This window comes from Cnephaeus nilssonii (assembly GCF_951640355.1).
Source record: "Cnephaeus nilssonii genome assembly, chromosome: 1".
Lineage (NCBI taxonomy): Eukaryota > Metazoa > Chordata > Mammalia > Chiroptera > Vespertilionidae > Cnephaeus > Cnephaeus nilssonii.
Genome location: NC_137072.1, coordinates 75,533,254 through 75,550,911, shown reverse-complemented (window position 1 = coordinate 75,550,911; position 17,658 = coordinate 75,533,254). Strand labels below are relative to the sequence as shown.

The 17,658-nt window shown below is 41.1% G+C and overlaps 1 protein-coding gene across 5 annotated transcripts in view; it reads right to left on the bottom strand.

Annotated features, from left to right (window-relative positions):
* LOC307102429 (UDP-glucuronosyltransferase 2B31-like) overlaps positions 1 to 17,658 on the bottom strand; it is a gene marked incomplete at both ends in the record, with an annotated part of 259,955 nt that overhangs the window by 215,481 nt on the left and 26,816 nt on the right. The window contains 2 exons of one of the 5 annotated variants that reach the window (XM_079775989.1): positions 5,264 to 5,412; positions 7,318 to 8,089. In XM_079775989.1, the coding sequence (XP_079632115.1) occupies positions 5,264 to 5,412; positions 7,318 to 8,089 (921 nt within the window). Of the gene's footprint in view, positions 1 to 5,263; positions 5,413 to 7,317; positions 8,090 to 17,658 lie in introns of those variants that run through there. The other 4 variants (XM_079775976.1, XM_079775980.1, XM_079775991.1 and 1 more) reach the window with 4 other exon arrangements.

The following is a 17,658-nucleotide window of genomic DNA, read 5'->3' as shown; positions in this document are numbered from 1 at the left end:
ACAGTGGGAGAGGTACAACTGGGCTCTCTGCACCAAAGATCTGGTCACCCTCTTGAGTAACTCAGTTTGATGTATTTAAAGTTGCTGTGGCGAAGTCATGTTCACCTGAAATTGTTTCAGAATTATTCTGACTGTGGTCCCTGATTTTTTATCAGTTTTTAAATTTTATTACTTTTAGTACTAGAAAAATTCCTGATTTCTCAATGTACTTTCAAGCTCCCCACCCCCAAATGTATAAGGAGCCAAAATTTCATGGATATGTGGTCCATACTTCATACTCATTTATCCCCTCTGCCCCTCCCCGCCCCGCTGATTTTTCTGTTTTAAATAGTTTAGTTGTTTTTTTCTCTGAAAAATAAAGACCTAACCCTTCTAAAGTAAAGAAGTTTACTTTCTCATTCTAATAATTGCTTCAAGATTTGTTTAAGAAAATTGGCATATCATTGAAATATAACATTCTGTAAGCTTAAGATGTATATAGTGTGTTGAATTGATTCATTTATCTATTATAATATGACTTGGGGCCCAGTGTACGAATTCGTGCACATTGAAAGTAACTATGGGCCGTGAGGCTTCAGTGGGCACAGGGGCGGATCTCAGTCTATCCTCCACTTTCCCGCCCAGACCCTCCTACCATGGCCCTGGTTCCCTGTCTGCAGGCATCCTTGCTCCTGCCACTGCTGCTCGCACGCACTGACTGTGCCAGCAGCAGTTGCAAGCAGGGCTGTCACTGGCAGCAGGTGCGAGATGTGGTGGCTGGACTAGATTGCCCCTCAGGAGTATGGGGAGATGGAGAATCCCTCAGGGACGATTGATGCCGGCAGCAGCTGCTTGCACCTGCTGAGGGCACAGAGCGATCGGGACCGGTGGGGGTGCCATCAGTGAGTAGAGGTAGTGGCTCTGGCACTGGTTGCGGATGTACACAGCGGCCCTGGTGCCAGCAGTGGGTGAGAGTAGGGCCGGTGTTAGCACCCAGTGGGACCGTGGCGTGCGTGAGCAAAAAATTTTCAGTAACCACCAGAGTCTAGCCCTGATAACAGTGACCGGCACCCCTCCTTGGTCTGGTGTCGCCGCTCACTGGTTCCAAAAATCCCGCCACAGCCTACGCCCACCATGTTCCTCGCTCTGCCGCCTGTGTCCAATGCCTGCCATGTTGCACACATGTCCGCTTCTGGTCAGTGCAAATCATAGCTAGTGCTTGTTTGCTTGTTTGGTTGTTCTGCTGTTCAGCCTGTTTGCATACTAGGATTTTATATATATATATTAGAGGCCCGGTGCACAAAATTCATGCACAGAAGTGGGGGGTGTCCCTCAGCCCAGCCTGCACCCTCTCCAATCTGGGACCCCTCCGACTGACCGTTTAGGCTCGATTCCAGTGGGATAGGACCTAAACGGGCAGTCGGACATCCCTCTCACAATCCAGGACTGCTGGGTCCCAACTGCTCGCCTGCCTGCTTTCCTGATTGCCCCTAACCGCTTCTGCCTGCCAGCTTGATCACCCCCTAACCACTCCCATGCCAGCCTGATTGATGTCTAACAGCTCCCCTGCCAGCCTGTTTGCCCCCAACTTCCCTCCTCTGCCGGCCTGGTCACCCCTAACTGCCCTCCCCTGCAGGGTTGATCGCTTCCAACTGCCCTCCCTTGCAGGTCTGGTCCCTCTCAACTGCCCTCCCTTGCAGGCCTGGTGCCTCCCAACTGCCCTCTCCTGCTGGCCATCTTGTGATGGCCGTCTTGTGTCCACATGGGGACAGGATCTTTAACCACATGGGGGCAGCTATATTGTGTGTTGGAGTGATGGTCAATCTGCATATTACTCTTTTATTAGATAGGATAGAGGCCTGGTACACGGGTGGGGGCCAGCTGGTGTGCCCTGAAGTGTGTCCTGGATCAGGGTGGGGGTTCCCTTGGGGTGTGGGGCGGCCTGAGTGAGGGGCCTGTGGTGGTTTGCAGGCCAGCCATGCCCCCTGGTGACCCAAGTGGAGGCCCTGGTATCTGGAATTTATTTACCTTCTACAATTGAAACTTTGTATCTTGGAGTGGAGCCAAGCCTCCTGCTCGCTCCATGGCCGGCAGCCATTTCTGTTTGGGTTTGTTTACCTTCTATAATTGAAACTTTGTAGCCTTGAGTGGAGGCATAGGCCGGCCAGGGAAGGCGGAAAGCTTGGCTTCTTCTATCACCTTGGAAACCCAAGCCTCCCTCCTACTTTCTCCATGGATGAAGCCATCTTTGTTGGGTTAATTTGCATACTCGCTCTGATTGTCTGGTGGGCGTGGCTTATGGGCATGGCTTGTGGGTGTAGTGGAGTTAGGGTCAATTTGCATATCACTCTTTTATTAGGTAGGATAGACTAGAGGCCTGGTGCACGTAATTCATGCATGAGGTTGGGTCCCTCAGCCTGGCCTACACCCTCTCCAATCTGGGACCTCTCAGGAATGGCCGACTGCGAGTTTAAACTGGCAGTAGGACATCCCTTTCATAATCTGGGACTGCTGGCTCCTAACCGATTGCCTGCTTATTTGCCTGACCACCCCTAACCACTCTGCATGCTGGCCTGTTGCCCCTAACTGCTCACTTGCTGGCCTGATCACTCTCTAACTGCTCTCCTGCTGGCCTGATCGCCCCTAATTGGCCTCCCCTACTGGCCTGATTGCCCCTAACTGCCCTCCTTACAGGCGTGATCACCCCTAACTGCCCTCCCCTGATAGCCTGATCACCCTTAACTGCCTTTAACTCGGCTCCTGCCACCGTGGCTTTATCCGGAAAGACGTCTGGAAGATGTATGGCCTAATTAGCAGATTACCCTTTTATTTGTATAGATTACTACCTAACATTAGTGAAACCTCTATTAGGTCACATAATTATCTTTTGATGTGTGTGATGAGAACATTTAATATCTAGTCTCTAGAAATTTTCAAGTATATAAAGAATATTGTTGGCTATAATCACTATATGTCCTGAACTTAATCATCTTCGAGTTACAAGTCTGAACCTCGTCCAACTTCTAACCCACTAATCTCTCTTTCTCCAGTCCATGTAATCACCAATATACTTCTGTATCTAGTGGGTGTGCCATTTTTAGATTCCACATACAAGTGATATCCTATATTATTTGTCTTTTACAGTGCCTTATGTCACTTAACATAAATATCTATATTGTCCTAAATGGCAGGATTTCCTTCTTTCTTATGGTTGAATAATATTTTAGTGTGTACGTGGATGTATGTGTGTGTGTGTGTGTGTGTGTGTGTGTGTGTGTGTTTCACATCTCTTAAGTTGTTTCCATTTATAGGCTCTTGTTTATAATGATGGAAATAACATGGAATTATGGAAATAATTTTGATATCCTATTTTTCTTACTTTTAGAAGTATACCCAGAAGTGGATTTGTGGATCTTATGACAGCTCTATTTAACTTCTTAAAAAACCTCCATACTGTTTTTCATAGTGGTTTACATTCCCACCAACAGTGCACAAGATTCTGTTGTCTTATAGATCACCAAGTTTCCTTAGCACAGCTATTTTGACTTTTTTAGTGGGTAAATCATATATCTCCATGTCTGTATTTGGTTTCTGAAGAATTGTTGTAAAATTTGGTGACCTAATGTTTCCTTGATTTTTCTTGTTCTTTGGAATTTTGCCTTGCTGTTTTTGCATTTGAATTAGCAATCACCTGCTTATGTTTACTACTTTCAGGGTAGAAATACCTTTTATCAGTACTGCTGTAGATAAGGCTTTTTCAGATCTTGAATGAATATGCCTGCTCTGTGCTTCATGCTCCCTGTTGTGGGAGAATTCTTGAGCCTGTTTGTCCTCCCTCCATATAAAGTACCAGGCTAGATGCTGCGTGCCTCCTCTTTCTTTTCCTGAAGGTGGTGCTACAGATCAAGTTTGTGGTTCTCTCCTGTCTGCAAACCCTTGTCTGTATTCTGCTCTTGTTCCCTAGCCTTTTATCAAATCTTGCTCTTGCTGCTGCCTTTTGCAGCTTCTACATGGAGCTGGCCAGAGGGAGAATATCTGGGTTGGAATGCACGGCACTGTTGGTGCCCACATGCCATAATGGGGGGGGGGGGGGGGCTGTAAGAAAGGTTTTCTTCGTGGTTTGAGGTCAGGATTCCTGATGAAGTACAGAATGCATTCAGGAGGAACCGTGTCTCTTTAACATGCTCTCTACTAATCTTCTTTTCAAGATCTGCTCCCTCTTGCCAGTCACTGAGCTCCTAATTCAATATTCTGGATGCTGTGAGAGAGAAATGAGCTCTTTGGAAGCACCCTACAAACCAGGGGAAGCTCTGCATCCACTCACCGGCTCTCTATCCCTGTGAGAGAAATCACTGGCTTGGGCGGTCCTTCTTTTAGTCTTCCACCGAGCTGCCTTGGAAGAGGAATGATGCTGGCAAAATCAGGCTTTCCTGTTGCCCACACCAATGCATTCAAATTCGTCTATTTTTTGCTCCATCAGAGTGCTGGAATTTCTCCATTGGAAATCTGGATTTCTCCGAAAGCTCTCTTATCCATAGGTGGCTGCCCAAGCCAGGTAGGTGCTCCAAACTGCAGCTAAGAGGGGCTGGAACAATTCACAATATCCTGTAGGAGTCACAGGAAGTACTGGAGTCTTTCTGTCTGTTATCTATGCGTAGGTGGGCAAGACACTTTCCAGGTCCTTTTGCATTGGCACTTTTGTTCGTGGAGAGATAACAAATTTTTGTTGTTAAAGGAGGACAATAACAAGGGATGTCTCATGCTCACTTATACCAGATTACTATTGCCACTCCTGAGGTATTATGATTCACTACCATGGGATGCTCTCCAGCATTATTGTAGCATTATGCTTTTTCTTTATTATAATATTTTTCACGCTGTTTTTATTACTTGCTGATATGATCTCTTTCCAGGTAAAACATCTGGTGTGGGGAGCAAAAACTATGTCTACACTGCTCCTCTGTATATCCACCCCTTATCCTTGCACTGTGCTAGTCACTTTAAAATTAGTTTTTGAATTAATGGCTTACATTTGTATGTGTTGAATAATGAAGGCCTTAATTTAACTCAACCTATTTCAAAAGTCTCCTCAGTATAGTTCTTTATTTTGCAATGATAGTGACATTCAAATTTTTGAAATAGTACAAAATATACGAGTTTCTAATTGTCAGGTCACTTTACCCATATTCCCATATCTCTCTGAGTATGATTATTCCTTCTGAATGAGGAACACAGAATCATTCCCACTGAAAATGCAAAGCAGAACAAACAGGAATAGTTTTACCTTAGGCAGAGGCTTAGCAGGTTTGCAGTGGAGGCCTCCAACAAATTCAAAATTTGGCAAGAGTGGGCGAGGGAATTCAAAATCCCAATAGGTTCGAATAAGCCACATTTCAGCTTTCCCCATTAACTCAACTAATGTAGTGGGTCTTCCTGAAAGGGAAATAGAAAAAAAAATTTTGGGAAAATAAGAATATTGTAATATGAATATACCATTTTGTTTTCTTACAAAAAATTTTTTTTTGTATAATGCAGTTAAAGATGTTTAAAATATCTGTGGTTTAATAGTGCAAACATCTATATATATAAAAGCCTAAGTGACCATTATGACCTGTTGGTCAACCGAAAAAATGTTTGACTGGTCCCTATTACGTGCACTGACCACCATGGGGCAGACACTCAATGCAGGAGCTGCCCCCTGGTAGTCAGTGAAGTCCCTTAGCCAACCTCCTATGGTCAGCCAACCTACCACAATCTATCCCCTTGGCTGGCCGGGTGGTCAGTCTGCTCCCACAGCCAACCTCCTGTGGTCCTCCCCTGCGGCCAGCTGGCCCTGATCAGTCCCGATCTCTGACCATACCAAGGGACCACACCCATGCGCAAATTGGTGCACCAGGCCTTTAGGATTTACATAATATATACTAGAGGCCTGGTACATGAAAATTCATGCACTGGAGGGGTGTCCCTCAGCCTGGCCTGCTCCCTCTCACAATCCGTAGCCGTCAGGGACAGGAGGCGACCTGGCATCAGGGTAAGGTTATGCCCCATCACATCTCTGCTGCTGCCATTGCCGGCAGTGCAAGCCCCGGCCTGCCCTGGTTACCTGAGGCAGCTGCCATCGAGGCTTGCCTGTGCCTTGGGCTGGCCCTGGGTGGCTGGGGGCCTGGGGAACTGGGGGATATGGAGGCAGGTGCACGGAGTGGCTGGATCTGCCTGGGGGCCCTGGTGGGGCTGAGGAGACTAGGTGCTGCTATATTTGAGAGTGGGGTAGTCAATTAGCATATTTTCTCCTTATTGACTGTGGGTGCCATCATATTTGATGGCAGGACAGTCAATTAGCATATTCCCCCTTTATTGGCTGTGGGCAGCACCATCTTTGCGACAGCATGAGGGTCAATTAGCATATTCCCTCTTTATTAGATAGGATGTTTTATATCATGATTTTCATAAGTATTAACAATATATATAAAATTTAACAGTTTTTCTTCTCTAACATCACATCAAGACATTCACAATCATAGAAAATGGTTAAACCTAAGCCACTATAGAATTAAACATGCATTTGCTTACTCTGTAAAGCTGCAGAAGTAAAAATGTTAATGTAAACAAGAATTTCAATTCCTCAATCAATTAAATCCACCATGTCCATGGAAACACTTTTCCCTAGATTATTTAATCTAGTTTCTACAATTTAGCAAGCTATTCCCTTTATCCTAGATTTCCCAAAAAATAAGCTTTTGAGAGTATGGCTCAATTCCTGGTACTATAATTACATTTGGTTCAATTTAGGAGCCTAATAATACTTGTGCATTAATAAAAACATTTACAAATAACAGCTGCAATATTTTCATAAGGTATGGTAATGGATGTGCTCACTCTTAATTTTGACTCATTTTGTCTTTAATGAAGGGAGAGTTTTCACAAAACGTAGTTTACTGACTTACATGTCCACCCATCAACAAAAGTTTAGTGTTTAAGCAGATCACTTATAATTGCTTAGTGAAGGAACGTGAAATCATTAGAAAAATCAAATTATAGGTTCCTGAGTCTGGCACAGAGCATTCTCTCTCTCTAGTGTGAAAGAACCCTTCAGGTAATGTGGCAAATTAGTTCAGTTTTTAAATCAAACTAAACTAAACAAGAGGAAGCAATTCCTCAGTTACCTTATAATTTAAGCATTTCCATAATATTTGTGAGAATGCAAGATCAGTTTATAATGTTATTTTATCATTTTACTTACTAAAGACACATTTCTCTGAATTAATATTTATACTAACCCAACTATTAGAGCACTAAGAAAGTTAGGTTATCATGATACCAAGTAAGGACATGACTTACCTAGTGCTTTGCTGCAAAGCTGATCCCACTTCTCACTAAATGCTTGGAACCAGAAATCAAAATAAAGCACGTACATCATATTTTTTACTCGCTCCATGAATGTCATTTGATCACTTAATTCTGACAAGATAACAGGTACGTAGGATGGAGGGAATGGAAGTCCTCCACTGTACTTTTCAATGGTATTGCCAAAAGAGAAGCGGAGACTGTACACAAAAGGTATTTTCAGTAGCTCAGCCAGCAGCTCACCACAGGGTCCAGCGGGATCTGCAAGAACGACATCAAACCTTGATTCTTGTAGTTTTGTCATAAGTTTCTTGTTCAAAACTACTTCTTTACAGAGTGTTTGAATACAATCATTATATTCCCAAATGATATCTTGCATTAGTGAAAAATAAGTAAAAAATGTATATTTTGGCATATATGTCCACTTAGAGATAATCCGCATGAAAAGATCCTCAAAATCATCTTTTGTTAAAGATGTAGGAAAAATCTCAAATTGAATAGCAGTTGGTTTATTGGGATCAACAAGAATTGAGGCTGAAGATGTCAGAACAGTCACTTCATGACCTCTGTGGACAAGTTCATCCAGGATTGTCTTCATGTTGATCCAATGGCTGTATTCTGTGGGCCACACCAGCACCTTCCCACAGCTCCCAGGGCTGAAGTGACAACTCAGCTGTAGCAGCAGCAGAACTGAAATCCACTTTCTAGGCATCCTGGTGGCACACAGGCTTCTTTTCAAATGGCTGATCCGGTTCCCACGGCTCATGCTTATGTCCAAAGGGAAATCAATTAGAAAGTTAAAATATAATCCACACACCCAAAGTAAATACATTTGATGAACAGTCAGAGCATTTTATGGCAAGTCAGAACATTATAAAGTAATGACCTTATTTTTAATAAAAATTTGTGTAATATCTGAAAGTGCTATCATCCTGCTGCATCAACTTTGCAGTTTTCCTGTGCTTTATAATTTATTATAGATGAATGTCATAATTATAGGAAGTTAGAGGTAATTGTGTCTGTACTCACTTTTTGTGGAGAAAGGGAGATACAGCTATTACACAGCTGACAAAAATTACCTGGATGACAGTTCCAGAGTTTTTATTTTATTTATTTATTTTTAAAATTTATCTTTATTGCTGAAAGTATTACTGGTATTTGCTTTGTTTTTTTCCCCCTCATTGGTCACCTCCTCCCATACCTGCCCCTCCCAAGCCTTTGCAACGCTACTGTCTGTGTTTATGGGTTATGCGTATATGCATATCAATTCCCTGATTATTCTCTACCCCGCCCCCCTCAACACACACTATCCACCCCCACCTTTCCTCTGAAATTCATCAGTCTGTTCATGGTTTTGTCTCTGAATCTATTTTGTCCATCAGTTTATTTTGTTCATTAGATTCTACATATGAGTAGGTCGTGTGATACTTACCTTTTTCTGACTGGTTTATTTCAATTAGCATACTTTTCAGGTCCATCCATGCTGTTGCAAATGGGAAAGAGTTCCTTCATTTTTACTGCCGTGTAGTATTCCATTGTGTAAATGTACCACAGGTTTTGTTACCCACTGATCAGCTAATGGGCAGTTGGGCTGTTTCTAAATCTTAACTATTGTTAATTGTGCTGCTATGAATATAGGGGTGCACATATCCTTTCTGATTGGTGTTTCTGGTTTTGCAGGATATATTCCTAGAAGTGGGATCACTAGGTCAAATGGAGTTTCATTTTTAATTTTTTAGGAATCTCCATAATGTTTTCCACAGTAGTTGCACCCACCATTTTGCATTCCCACCAGCCGTTCAATAGGGTTCCCTTTTTTCCACATCCTTGCCAACACGTCATTTTGTTGATTTGTTGATGATAGCCATTCTGACAGGTGTGAGGTGATTCCTAATTGTTGTTTTAATTTGCATCTCTCAGATGATTAGTGACTTTGAGCATTTCTTCAACTATCTCTTGGCCTTCTGTATGTCCACTTTAGAGAAGTGTTTAGGCCCTTTGCCCATTTTTTAAAAATGCTAATATTTTTTAAAAAATAATTCGTTATTGTTGAAAGAATTACATATGTCCCCTTTTCCCTCGTTAACACCAACTAGCCCGCCCCCAGCTTTTACCCCAGTCCCTCACCACCCTATTGTCTAGGTCCATGGGCCATTCATATATGCATACAAAGTCCTTGGTTAATTACCTCCCACCCACTCACACTCTCACACCTTCCCTCTGAGATTCCACTCTCTGTTCCATGTTTCCATGTCTCTGGATCCACTCGACTCATCAGTTTATTTTGTTACTTAGATTCCACGTATGAGTGAGATGATGTGATATTTGTCTTTCTCTGACTGACTTATTTCACTTAGCAGGATACTCTCCAGGTCCCTTCATGCTGTCTCAAATGGAGAGAGATTCTTTTTTTTTACTGCTGCCTAGTAATCAATTGTATAAATGTATCACATCCACTCATCTGCTGATGTGCACTTGGGCTGTTTCCAGATCTTAGCTATTGTAAATTGTGCTGCTATGAACATAGGGGTACATACATTCTTTCTTATTGGTATTTCTGTTTTCTTAGGATATATTCCTCGAAATGGAATCACTGGGTCAAATGGCAGTCCCATATTCTTTTGAGGAAAATCCATACTGTTTTCCATAATGCCTGCACCAGCTTACATTCCCACCAGCGGTGTATTATGGTCCACTTTTCTCCACATCCTCATTAGCACTTGTCGTTGTTGCCCTGTGACTACTGGGAGCAGGTAGCTCCTCTTTGGAAAAATGGCCATTTCGGTTTGGATGCATACAAAAGACCAAATATAGGATTCCTGACTACTGCTTTTCCTTGTCTCCCTGCACTGCTTCCCACACCAGCCTCTGTAGGCACCTCAAGTCTGTACCTCCCTAACTGCACCAAAGCCTCAGGTGACTAGTTGTAAATGAAAACTCATAGGCACTGGGTTTAGAAAAAAGCAAATTGTGGCTTTCTCTCCAACCGGCTCCAATCTGTTGGACTCCACAGTCGCCAGTAGCCCTTCACAGCTGGAATGTACATGGGCCACTGGTCTCGTCTCTGGTGCCGAGCCTGGGTTCTGTGCCTCTGTCTTCAGAGGGAACAGACCCTCGGGTGGCCTAGCATTCCCTCCTCTCTTGGCTTGCTGCCCCTGGGAGCTGGGTCAGCTCCTATCCTGATCTGGCCCTTCCTACTGGTTTGCAGGTGCTTTCTGTCCTTCTTTGATGTAAGTCTCTTCCTTAGATGGACCTTAGCTGGTAATTCCAGGTGAATGTTCTCCACTTGAGTTGTATTTACCATCTGGCCCTGGGATCAGGTGCATGACACATTGCCTATTTGGCTGCCATTTTCCCCTCCGAGATTTTAATTTCTTAAAATAAAACTTTGTGAACATGTAATTTACCCATCATACAATTGATTAATATAAAATGTACATTTCAATAGTTTATACTGTTTTCACAGAATATTGCTTCCACCATGATGATCATGTGAAGATCATTTTCCTACCCCAGTGAAACCTTTACCCTTTACAGGGAACTCCCTAATGTCTTACTCCCTAAACCCTATCTGACCATTAATCTGGTTTGTGTCTCTATAGGAGTAGAGGATTTCTTGTAAACAGAATAATGTAATATGTGGCCTTTTGCGACTGGCTTCTTTTACTTAGCAAAATAATTTAAAGAGTTATTTATATTACAGCATGTATCCTTTTTATTTTCCAGATAATATTTCATAATACAGACATACCACATTCTTTTCATTCTTGCATTAGTTGATAGACATCCCTCGCCCCAAATTTTGGTCACTATGAATAATATTTTTTAATATTCATGTGCAAGTTATGAGTGAACAAGTTTTCCTTGGGTATATATGTGTCTGTAAATAGCTAAGTGATGCTGTGCCTTGTTTTGCAATAAGTGGGTATATATATGTACAGACACACACTATACGAACAGTCAATAAGTCCCTTTAGAGTATGGGTTCTACATTATCAAACCTACAATTGAGACCATATACCCAATATCAAAGGCTACAAGAGGAGTGAAAGCAACCAGGTGAACCTTTTTAAGGGGATGTGAGGTAAAGAGAATTAGTCACTAAAACCAAAGTCTATCATAAACTGCTCAATTTTATAATAGGAAGCAACTAGTTGTTGTTATATTTCTAAGTTAGAATACATTTTATTTTTTATTGTTGTTGTTGTTGTTAATCCTCACCCAAGGATATTTTTTCCATTGATATTTTTAGAGAGAGTGGAAGGGAGAGAGAGACAGAGAGACAGAGACACATAGACTGGTTGCCTCTAGCATAAGAACCCACAACCAAGGTACACGCCCTTGACTCGAATCGAACCCACAATACTTCAGTCTGCAGGGTGACGCTCTAACCACTGAGTTCCAGCTATGGCTCCACATACACTTTAATGGGAAATAAACTGGATGAGGGCAAATGACCTGCCATATTTTTAGGTAAAAAGTGATACTGAGGCTGGATATACAGTAAATCCAAGGAGTAGGAGGGCACAGGAGTAGGAAGGAGGGGGTAAATGAGGGTTAAAAGGGCGGCGGGCATCTATAATACTTTCAACAACAAAGATTATATATATACTAGAAGCCTGGTGCACGAAATTTGTGCGGGGGGGGGGTGTCCCTCAGTGTTGGAGACCGGGTGTAAGCTGACATGGTCCTTGCACCCGAAGGGAATGACAAGAATCTGTTCCTTCCCATGCAGTGTCCCCTGACTTGTTTTGTTTTTGTTTTTGTTTTAATTTTTTTTATATTTTATTGATTTTTTACAGAGAGGAAGGGAGAGGGATAGAGAGTTAGAAACATCGATGAGAGAGAAACATCGATCAGCTGCCTCCTGCACACCCCCCTCTGGGGATGTGCCCGCAACCAAGGTACATGCCCTTGACCGGAATCGAACCTGGGACCTTTCAGTCCGCAGGCCGAAGCTCTATCCACTGAGCCAAACCGGCTTTGGCCCCCTGACTTGTTTTGATCTGACTTGTCTTGATGGCACTTTCCTATTGTCAGCAGAATGAGAATGAGAGTGACTTTTCATAGCTTATCAGAAGTCTGTAAATATTTACCGAGAATTTGGCTTCCTGCTTTATCTTAGAGATTAAGAGGAACAGAGAGTACATTCCTCTTGTTGACCTCCCATTCAGTATTTGTGTATAAAAGGCATTATGCATTTAATAAAGTTGCTGCAGTCAGTCAATGGCTGGTAGTCCTCCCGATCCAGCTCTCCTCTTTCTTTTTTTTCTTTTCTCAATTCCCACCTCCCTACCTCAGCCCAGTTCAACCGTCAGGCTGGCCCTGCCAATTGGTGCCCAAGCAGGCACCTGAGAACCTGGGAAGCAAGGTGAGGAACTCCTCAAGGTAAAGAGTGCACTCGATAAAGTAAGTGAGGAGAAATGTTTTGATAGTTGGGAGTAAAGCATGGGACAAGTAGAGTCTAGAGAAAGTGCCCTTTAGAGGCAAAGGTTGAAGTCTATGTGATCATGATCATAAAACAATGTGGTTTTTTATTCAAAGTAGAGTCTTAGTTTGTATTTGGAATTTAAAATATGTAATAAGTGAAACTCCACTGCTGAAACCACCTCTAGTGTGGAGAAATTCAAAGATGGCAGGAGAGGGCAGGGCTATCTGCTCTCCCGAAATAAGATTACTTACAATAAGATTACTTAAGGTTTCATTTAAAAATTATAAGAGAACTCGCAGTGAAATTCAAATCTTGGCCAAATTGGGTGTTAGTTATTACTTCAGAAAGTGAAAAAGAAAGAAAAAATTTGAGATCTGTCTATCTTTTAAGCATGAAAAGAAATTCGGCCAAATCTGTTGCTGATGCTTCCCCTAAAGTAAGCAGGATATGGGGGAAGGGAGAGACACGTGGCGATCCAATATGGAAGCCCACTCTCCTAGTATGTTAAATTAAAAGTTTCCTTTCTCGCCATGAAAAAGTCTTAAAAATTTAGAAATGTGTCTGGAATTTCTGTGCTAGTGGGGAGAGAACTTAGCTGTAAGACAGAATGCGCGCATAGTCCGATTTCGGACATTTAGATTGTCTTCAGCTGAAATCTCTCTGCAAAAGCTATAGAAAATTAAAAAACCCAGAACTAGTTCTTTTTCCTAAGAAAAACGGCGAAAAAGTCTTCTTGAAAGAAATTCAAGCTAATTCCAGCAACAGGATTCGCATTTCCATAATAAAGAGTAGTTTTTAAAATGCTAATGAACCTTGTTAAAAAGTTAACTTTTAAGGTCTTCAAGAAAATAAATAAATTTGTCTCTGTTATAGAATTTATCCAAAGTAAATGCCTTAAAATAATTAGAATTAGATTTGAATCTCAAAAATTGTTAAAATGTAGATAAATAATGTATTAATTATAAATATCTAAGTAGCCCAGGTAACTGGCTATGCCCTTTACTAATGGAGGAAGAAGGCTGCTTGCCCTTCCCCCAGCAGACAGGTAATATAGTTTCCTGCCAGGAACCATCTTTGAAGAATATGGTAATTTACATTCGAATAAACCAAACCTAGTTTTCCAGAGCCACTGGCAAATAAAAAATAAAGGTTAAATTTACCTCATAAAAAACCTAGAGGACAGAATTGAAGCTATTAATTGATTATGTCTTATAAAGTATAAGAACTTATTTTTGAGAAAATAAAATATTGTGTTTTATATCCTAAGATAATTATAAAAGGTATTATAATCTTTAAATCATATATATATATTTGATTTTTTTTTTTCCATGTTAAAATTTCAAAGTCTTAATAGAGATGATTCTTGGAAAGCTCCAAGGGCGCCTGGGGTAATACAAGAAATTTATTCTCTCTTCTTAAAGGAAATCTTTGAAAACAGATCTAATATACTTGAAGTTACATGGAAAGCCTTATCAAATAAGAATTAATAGATATTCTTAAAAATATTATAAATGTTTTAGCCTCTAAGAGGTACAAAAATATAACTAAGACCTTATCTATACAAAAATAAATTAGCAGCCAGTTTGAAATTAAATTGCCATGGCCTAGAACAAAGAATATCCTTACATGATATTATTCTACAATGTCATTATAATTTTTAATTTTTTACAACAGCATATTGTACATTTATCCCAAACAAACTTATAGACTAATTCTTTGAATGTTTGGCAGCAATTTTAAAAAGGAGTTGAGGCCTCTTGGGAAGGCACTTGAGCATTCTATATTGGCCTCTCTTGCCCCTTTTGCAAAGAGGAACTCTCCCAAAGCTGTTGCCTGAGCTTCCTGTTCATGCTGAGGTTGGTCCCATAGATCTGTCTCTAGCCCAATGGCGTGAACTGGGCCCTCCCTGCAGAAGAAACCTGGGTTCCCCAAGATATGTGATCAATGCCGGGGCCCCTCCAGCAGGCGAAGGGATCCCAAGGCAGGTGCTAGGCGTGGAGGCCACGGGGGCATAGGCTACCAAGGAGACAGAACTGAACCACACATCACCCTGCTTGGCCCAGGAGAATGGCTGGTTAGCCAGAGACAGGTAAGATTCCTCAGGAAGGAACAACCTAAGACAGGCACAGTCGCAGAGGGGCCATCAGGAGAGAACTTGAGGGTCAACAGAGGTGGGGCACAGATACTCACCCCCCCAACATTACAGGGGCCTGAATACTTGCCCCTTTTGAGGGAGGTCTCCTGCCCCATGGCTGCTTTGCGCTTCCCATGCCCAGCTCAGATCGGGACCCAGGCAACAGAGACTTGGTTGGCAGCAGCTGCCCTATATCTAAATCCAGCTTAATACCAGGAATGCTTAGAGCCTTCTCAGAGATGCAAATAATCCTTTGCATTAATATTTACAGGGTAAACTAAGATTGTTCTTAGATTATCAAATTTGACAGTAAAATAGTAGTCAAGTTTTCAGATTAATTTAAATTGGCTAATTGAAATAAGTGAATATTCAAGAACATTTAATTATACTGGACAAAAAGCTGTTCCTAAAATATTAACTAAAATTTCTATTGGTAGTTCATCTCATGGTAAAATTGCTTAACATACAGTAAACCTAAAGCAGTCATATTTTGGTGCAAAAAAAATTAAAATTTAAAATTATTAAGACTGCATTATAAAAATTTTCCAAAAGCCTCCTAATAATTAAATTTAAAAAAAGGGGTGGGGGGGATAGTGGAGTAATATAATGTAAGGAAAAATTATCTTGTGAGTAAGTAAATTGCATCTAATATTTTTTTTACTTTAAAAATTAATTTTCATTTGTAATGCTCACCGCAAGACACCCATGAAAAAACACACATGGTGTCAAAATAAGCCAAAGGAAAATCATTTGGACAAAAATCAAAAGGATCCCAAGTCTAATTTATAGAAAAGTTTTCTTTATTAACCTTTGGTCAAGAATATGTTTGTATATTTCCAGAAAAGCCCATATAGATTCCTACAACAACGGATCCCAGAGAGGACCTAATAGAACTGTTCCAGCCACAGAATAGGCAGTGGCCCACAAGAACAGAGGAGAAATGGTCCCAAAATAAAAATAGGAAAGACACCTTACCATGCTAGCAGTCAGCAGCTGTGCATTGCTACAGGTTGCCCAGGACCAAGGGCAAGGAAGGTCGATGTGCATACTTTCAGATCATGTGTGCACACCCTTCTACATAAAAGTCAAAATGTTTAATGTTTTTTATTCTACCAGGACCCCTGGCTTAGGGGCTTACTTTATTTATAACACAGAGAATAGTATTAACTGCCACATTAAAAGAAATGTTATACCTCAGGCATTAATCATTTTTACAGATGGATCCAGTTCTGGAAAGGCTGGATCTACTGAAGCAGGGGAGCAAAGGTCCTTCAAACCCCTTATATTTCAGTAGAAATACAAGCTCTTATTTATGCCTTAACAGATTTTACTATGGAGCCCATCAACCTATAATAATAGTGCTTATGTGGTAAGTATAGCAAAAATTATTAAAACAGCTATTATTGGGCACACTAATTCAGAGGAACTTTTCATTTAATTTTCAGTCTTTAAAATGTTATTTGAGAACGACAATTTCCATATTATATTAAAAGCAATGTCCTCAGTGTATTATCCACCTTCCTGTGCCAACTTTAGGGGTAAATCCCCGAGGACTTAAACCTAACCAAATCTGGCAAAATAAATGTCACTCCATTGTAGACAGAGCCAATCATACTCTTAAAATCATTTACTAAAATGAAAAGGGGGAGACAGTTGTTATGTGTCACCTCAAGAGAAGCTCAGTCATGCTTTTTATACTTTAAAAATGTTTTGGAATTGTGATACAGAGGATCGTACAGCAGGTAAAAGGCATCAGGCCTCCTGTACAATAGCCTCCACCAAGTCAGCTAGGTGGAAGGAAGCATAAACCAGAAAACAGTTTTATCAGATTCAGTAATAATGTGGGGAAGAGGTTGTGTTTTATATCTTTCCAGAAGGAGCAATACAGCCAATTCGGGTGCCAGAGCATTACGTGTGTCACCACAATGGACTCAGACAAGCTCCTGTGTCCCTTCACTCAAAAGGACTAAGTACTGCCCTAATGACAGCAAAGCGGAGGAAGAAGAAAACTGAAAGCTATGCAAGGGACTGAGGTGCCAACATAGAGTCATATGAAGAAGTTAATGACTACAGTACAGCAGATTGTGGAAAAGCAAGAAGTTAAAGCTACTTCTTCAACCATGTTCCTACTCATGCTAGCATCTGTTAGCTGCTATTCTTCTAAAAAGTCTTGTGCAGCCAAGTCCAAGGACTCTGAATAAATATACACCAGCAGCAAAAGAGACTTTCTTTAATTTAGTAACTACAAATGTTAACATGTACATAGTTTTGATTTCTCTCTTATTATTTTGTTATTATTTAATAGCCAGAGTTTTGCTCTTACATTCAAGTTTTAAAAATGATAACATGTATGTAGTTTAGTTTTGCATTGGCATTGTTTGCAATTGTTTTAATATTAGAGCTTTATTATTAATGTTTAAATTTTACTTTTATTATTAGTAGCTTAAAATTAAATAAAGAAGAGGGATCTGTGGGAGACTGGGTGTAAGCTGACATGGTCCTTGCACCCGAAGGGAATGATAAGAATCAGTCCCTTCCCACGCAGTGTCCCCTGAATTGTTTTGATCTGACTTGTTTTGATGGCACTTTACTATTGTCAGCAGAATGAGAATGAGAGCGATCTTTCATAGCTTATCAGAAGTCTGTATATATTTACCGAGAATTTGGCTTCCTGCTTTATCTTAGAGATTAAGAGGAACAGAGAGTACATTCCTCTTGTTGACCTCCCATTCAGTATTTGTGTATAAAAGGCATTATTCAGTTAACCCTT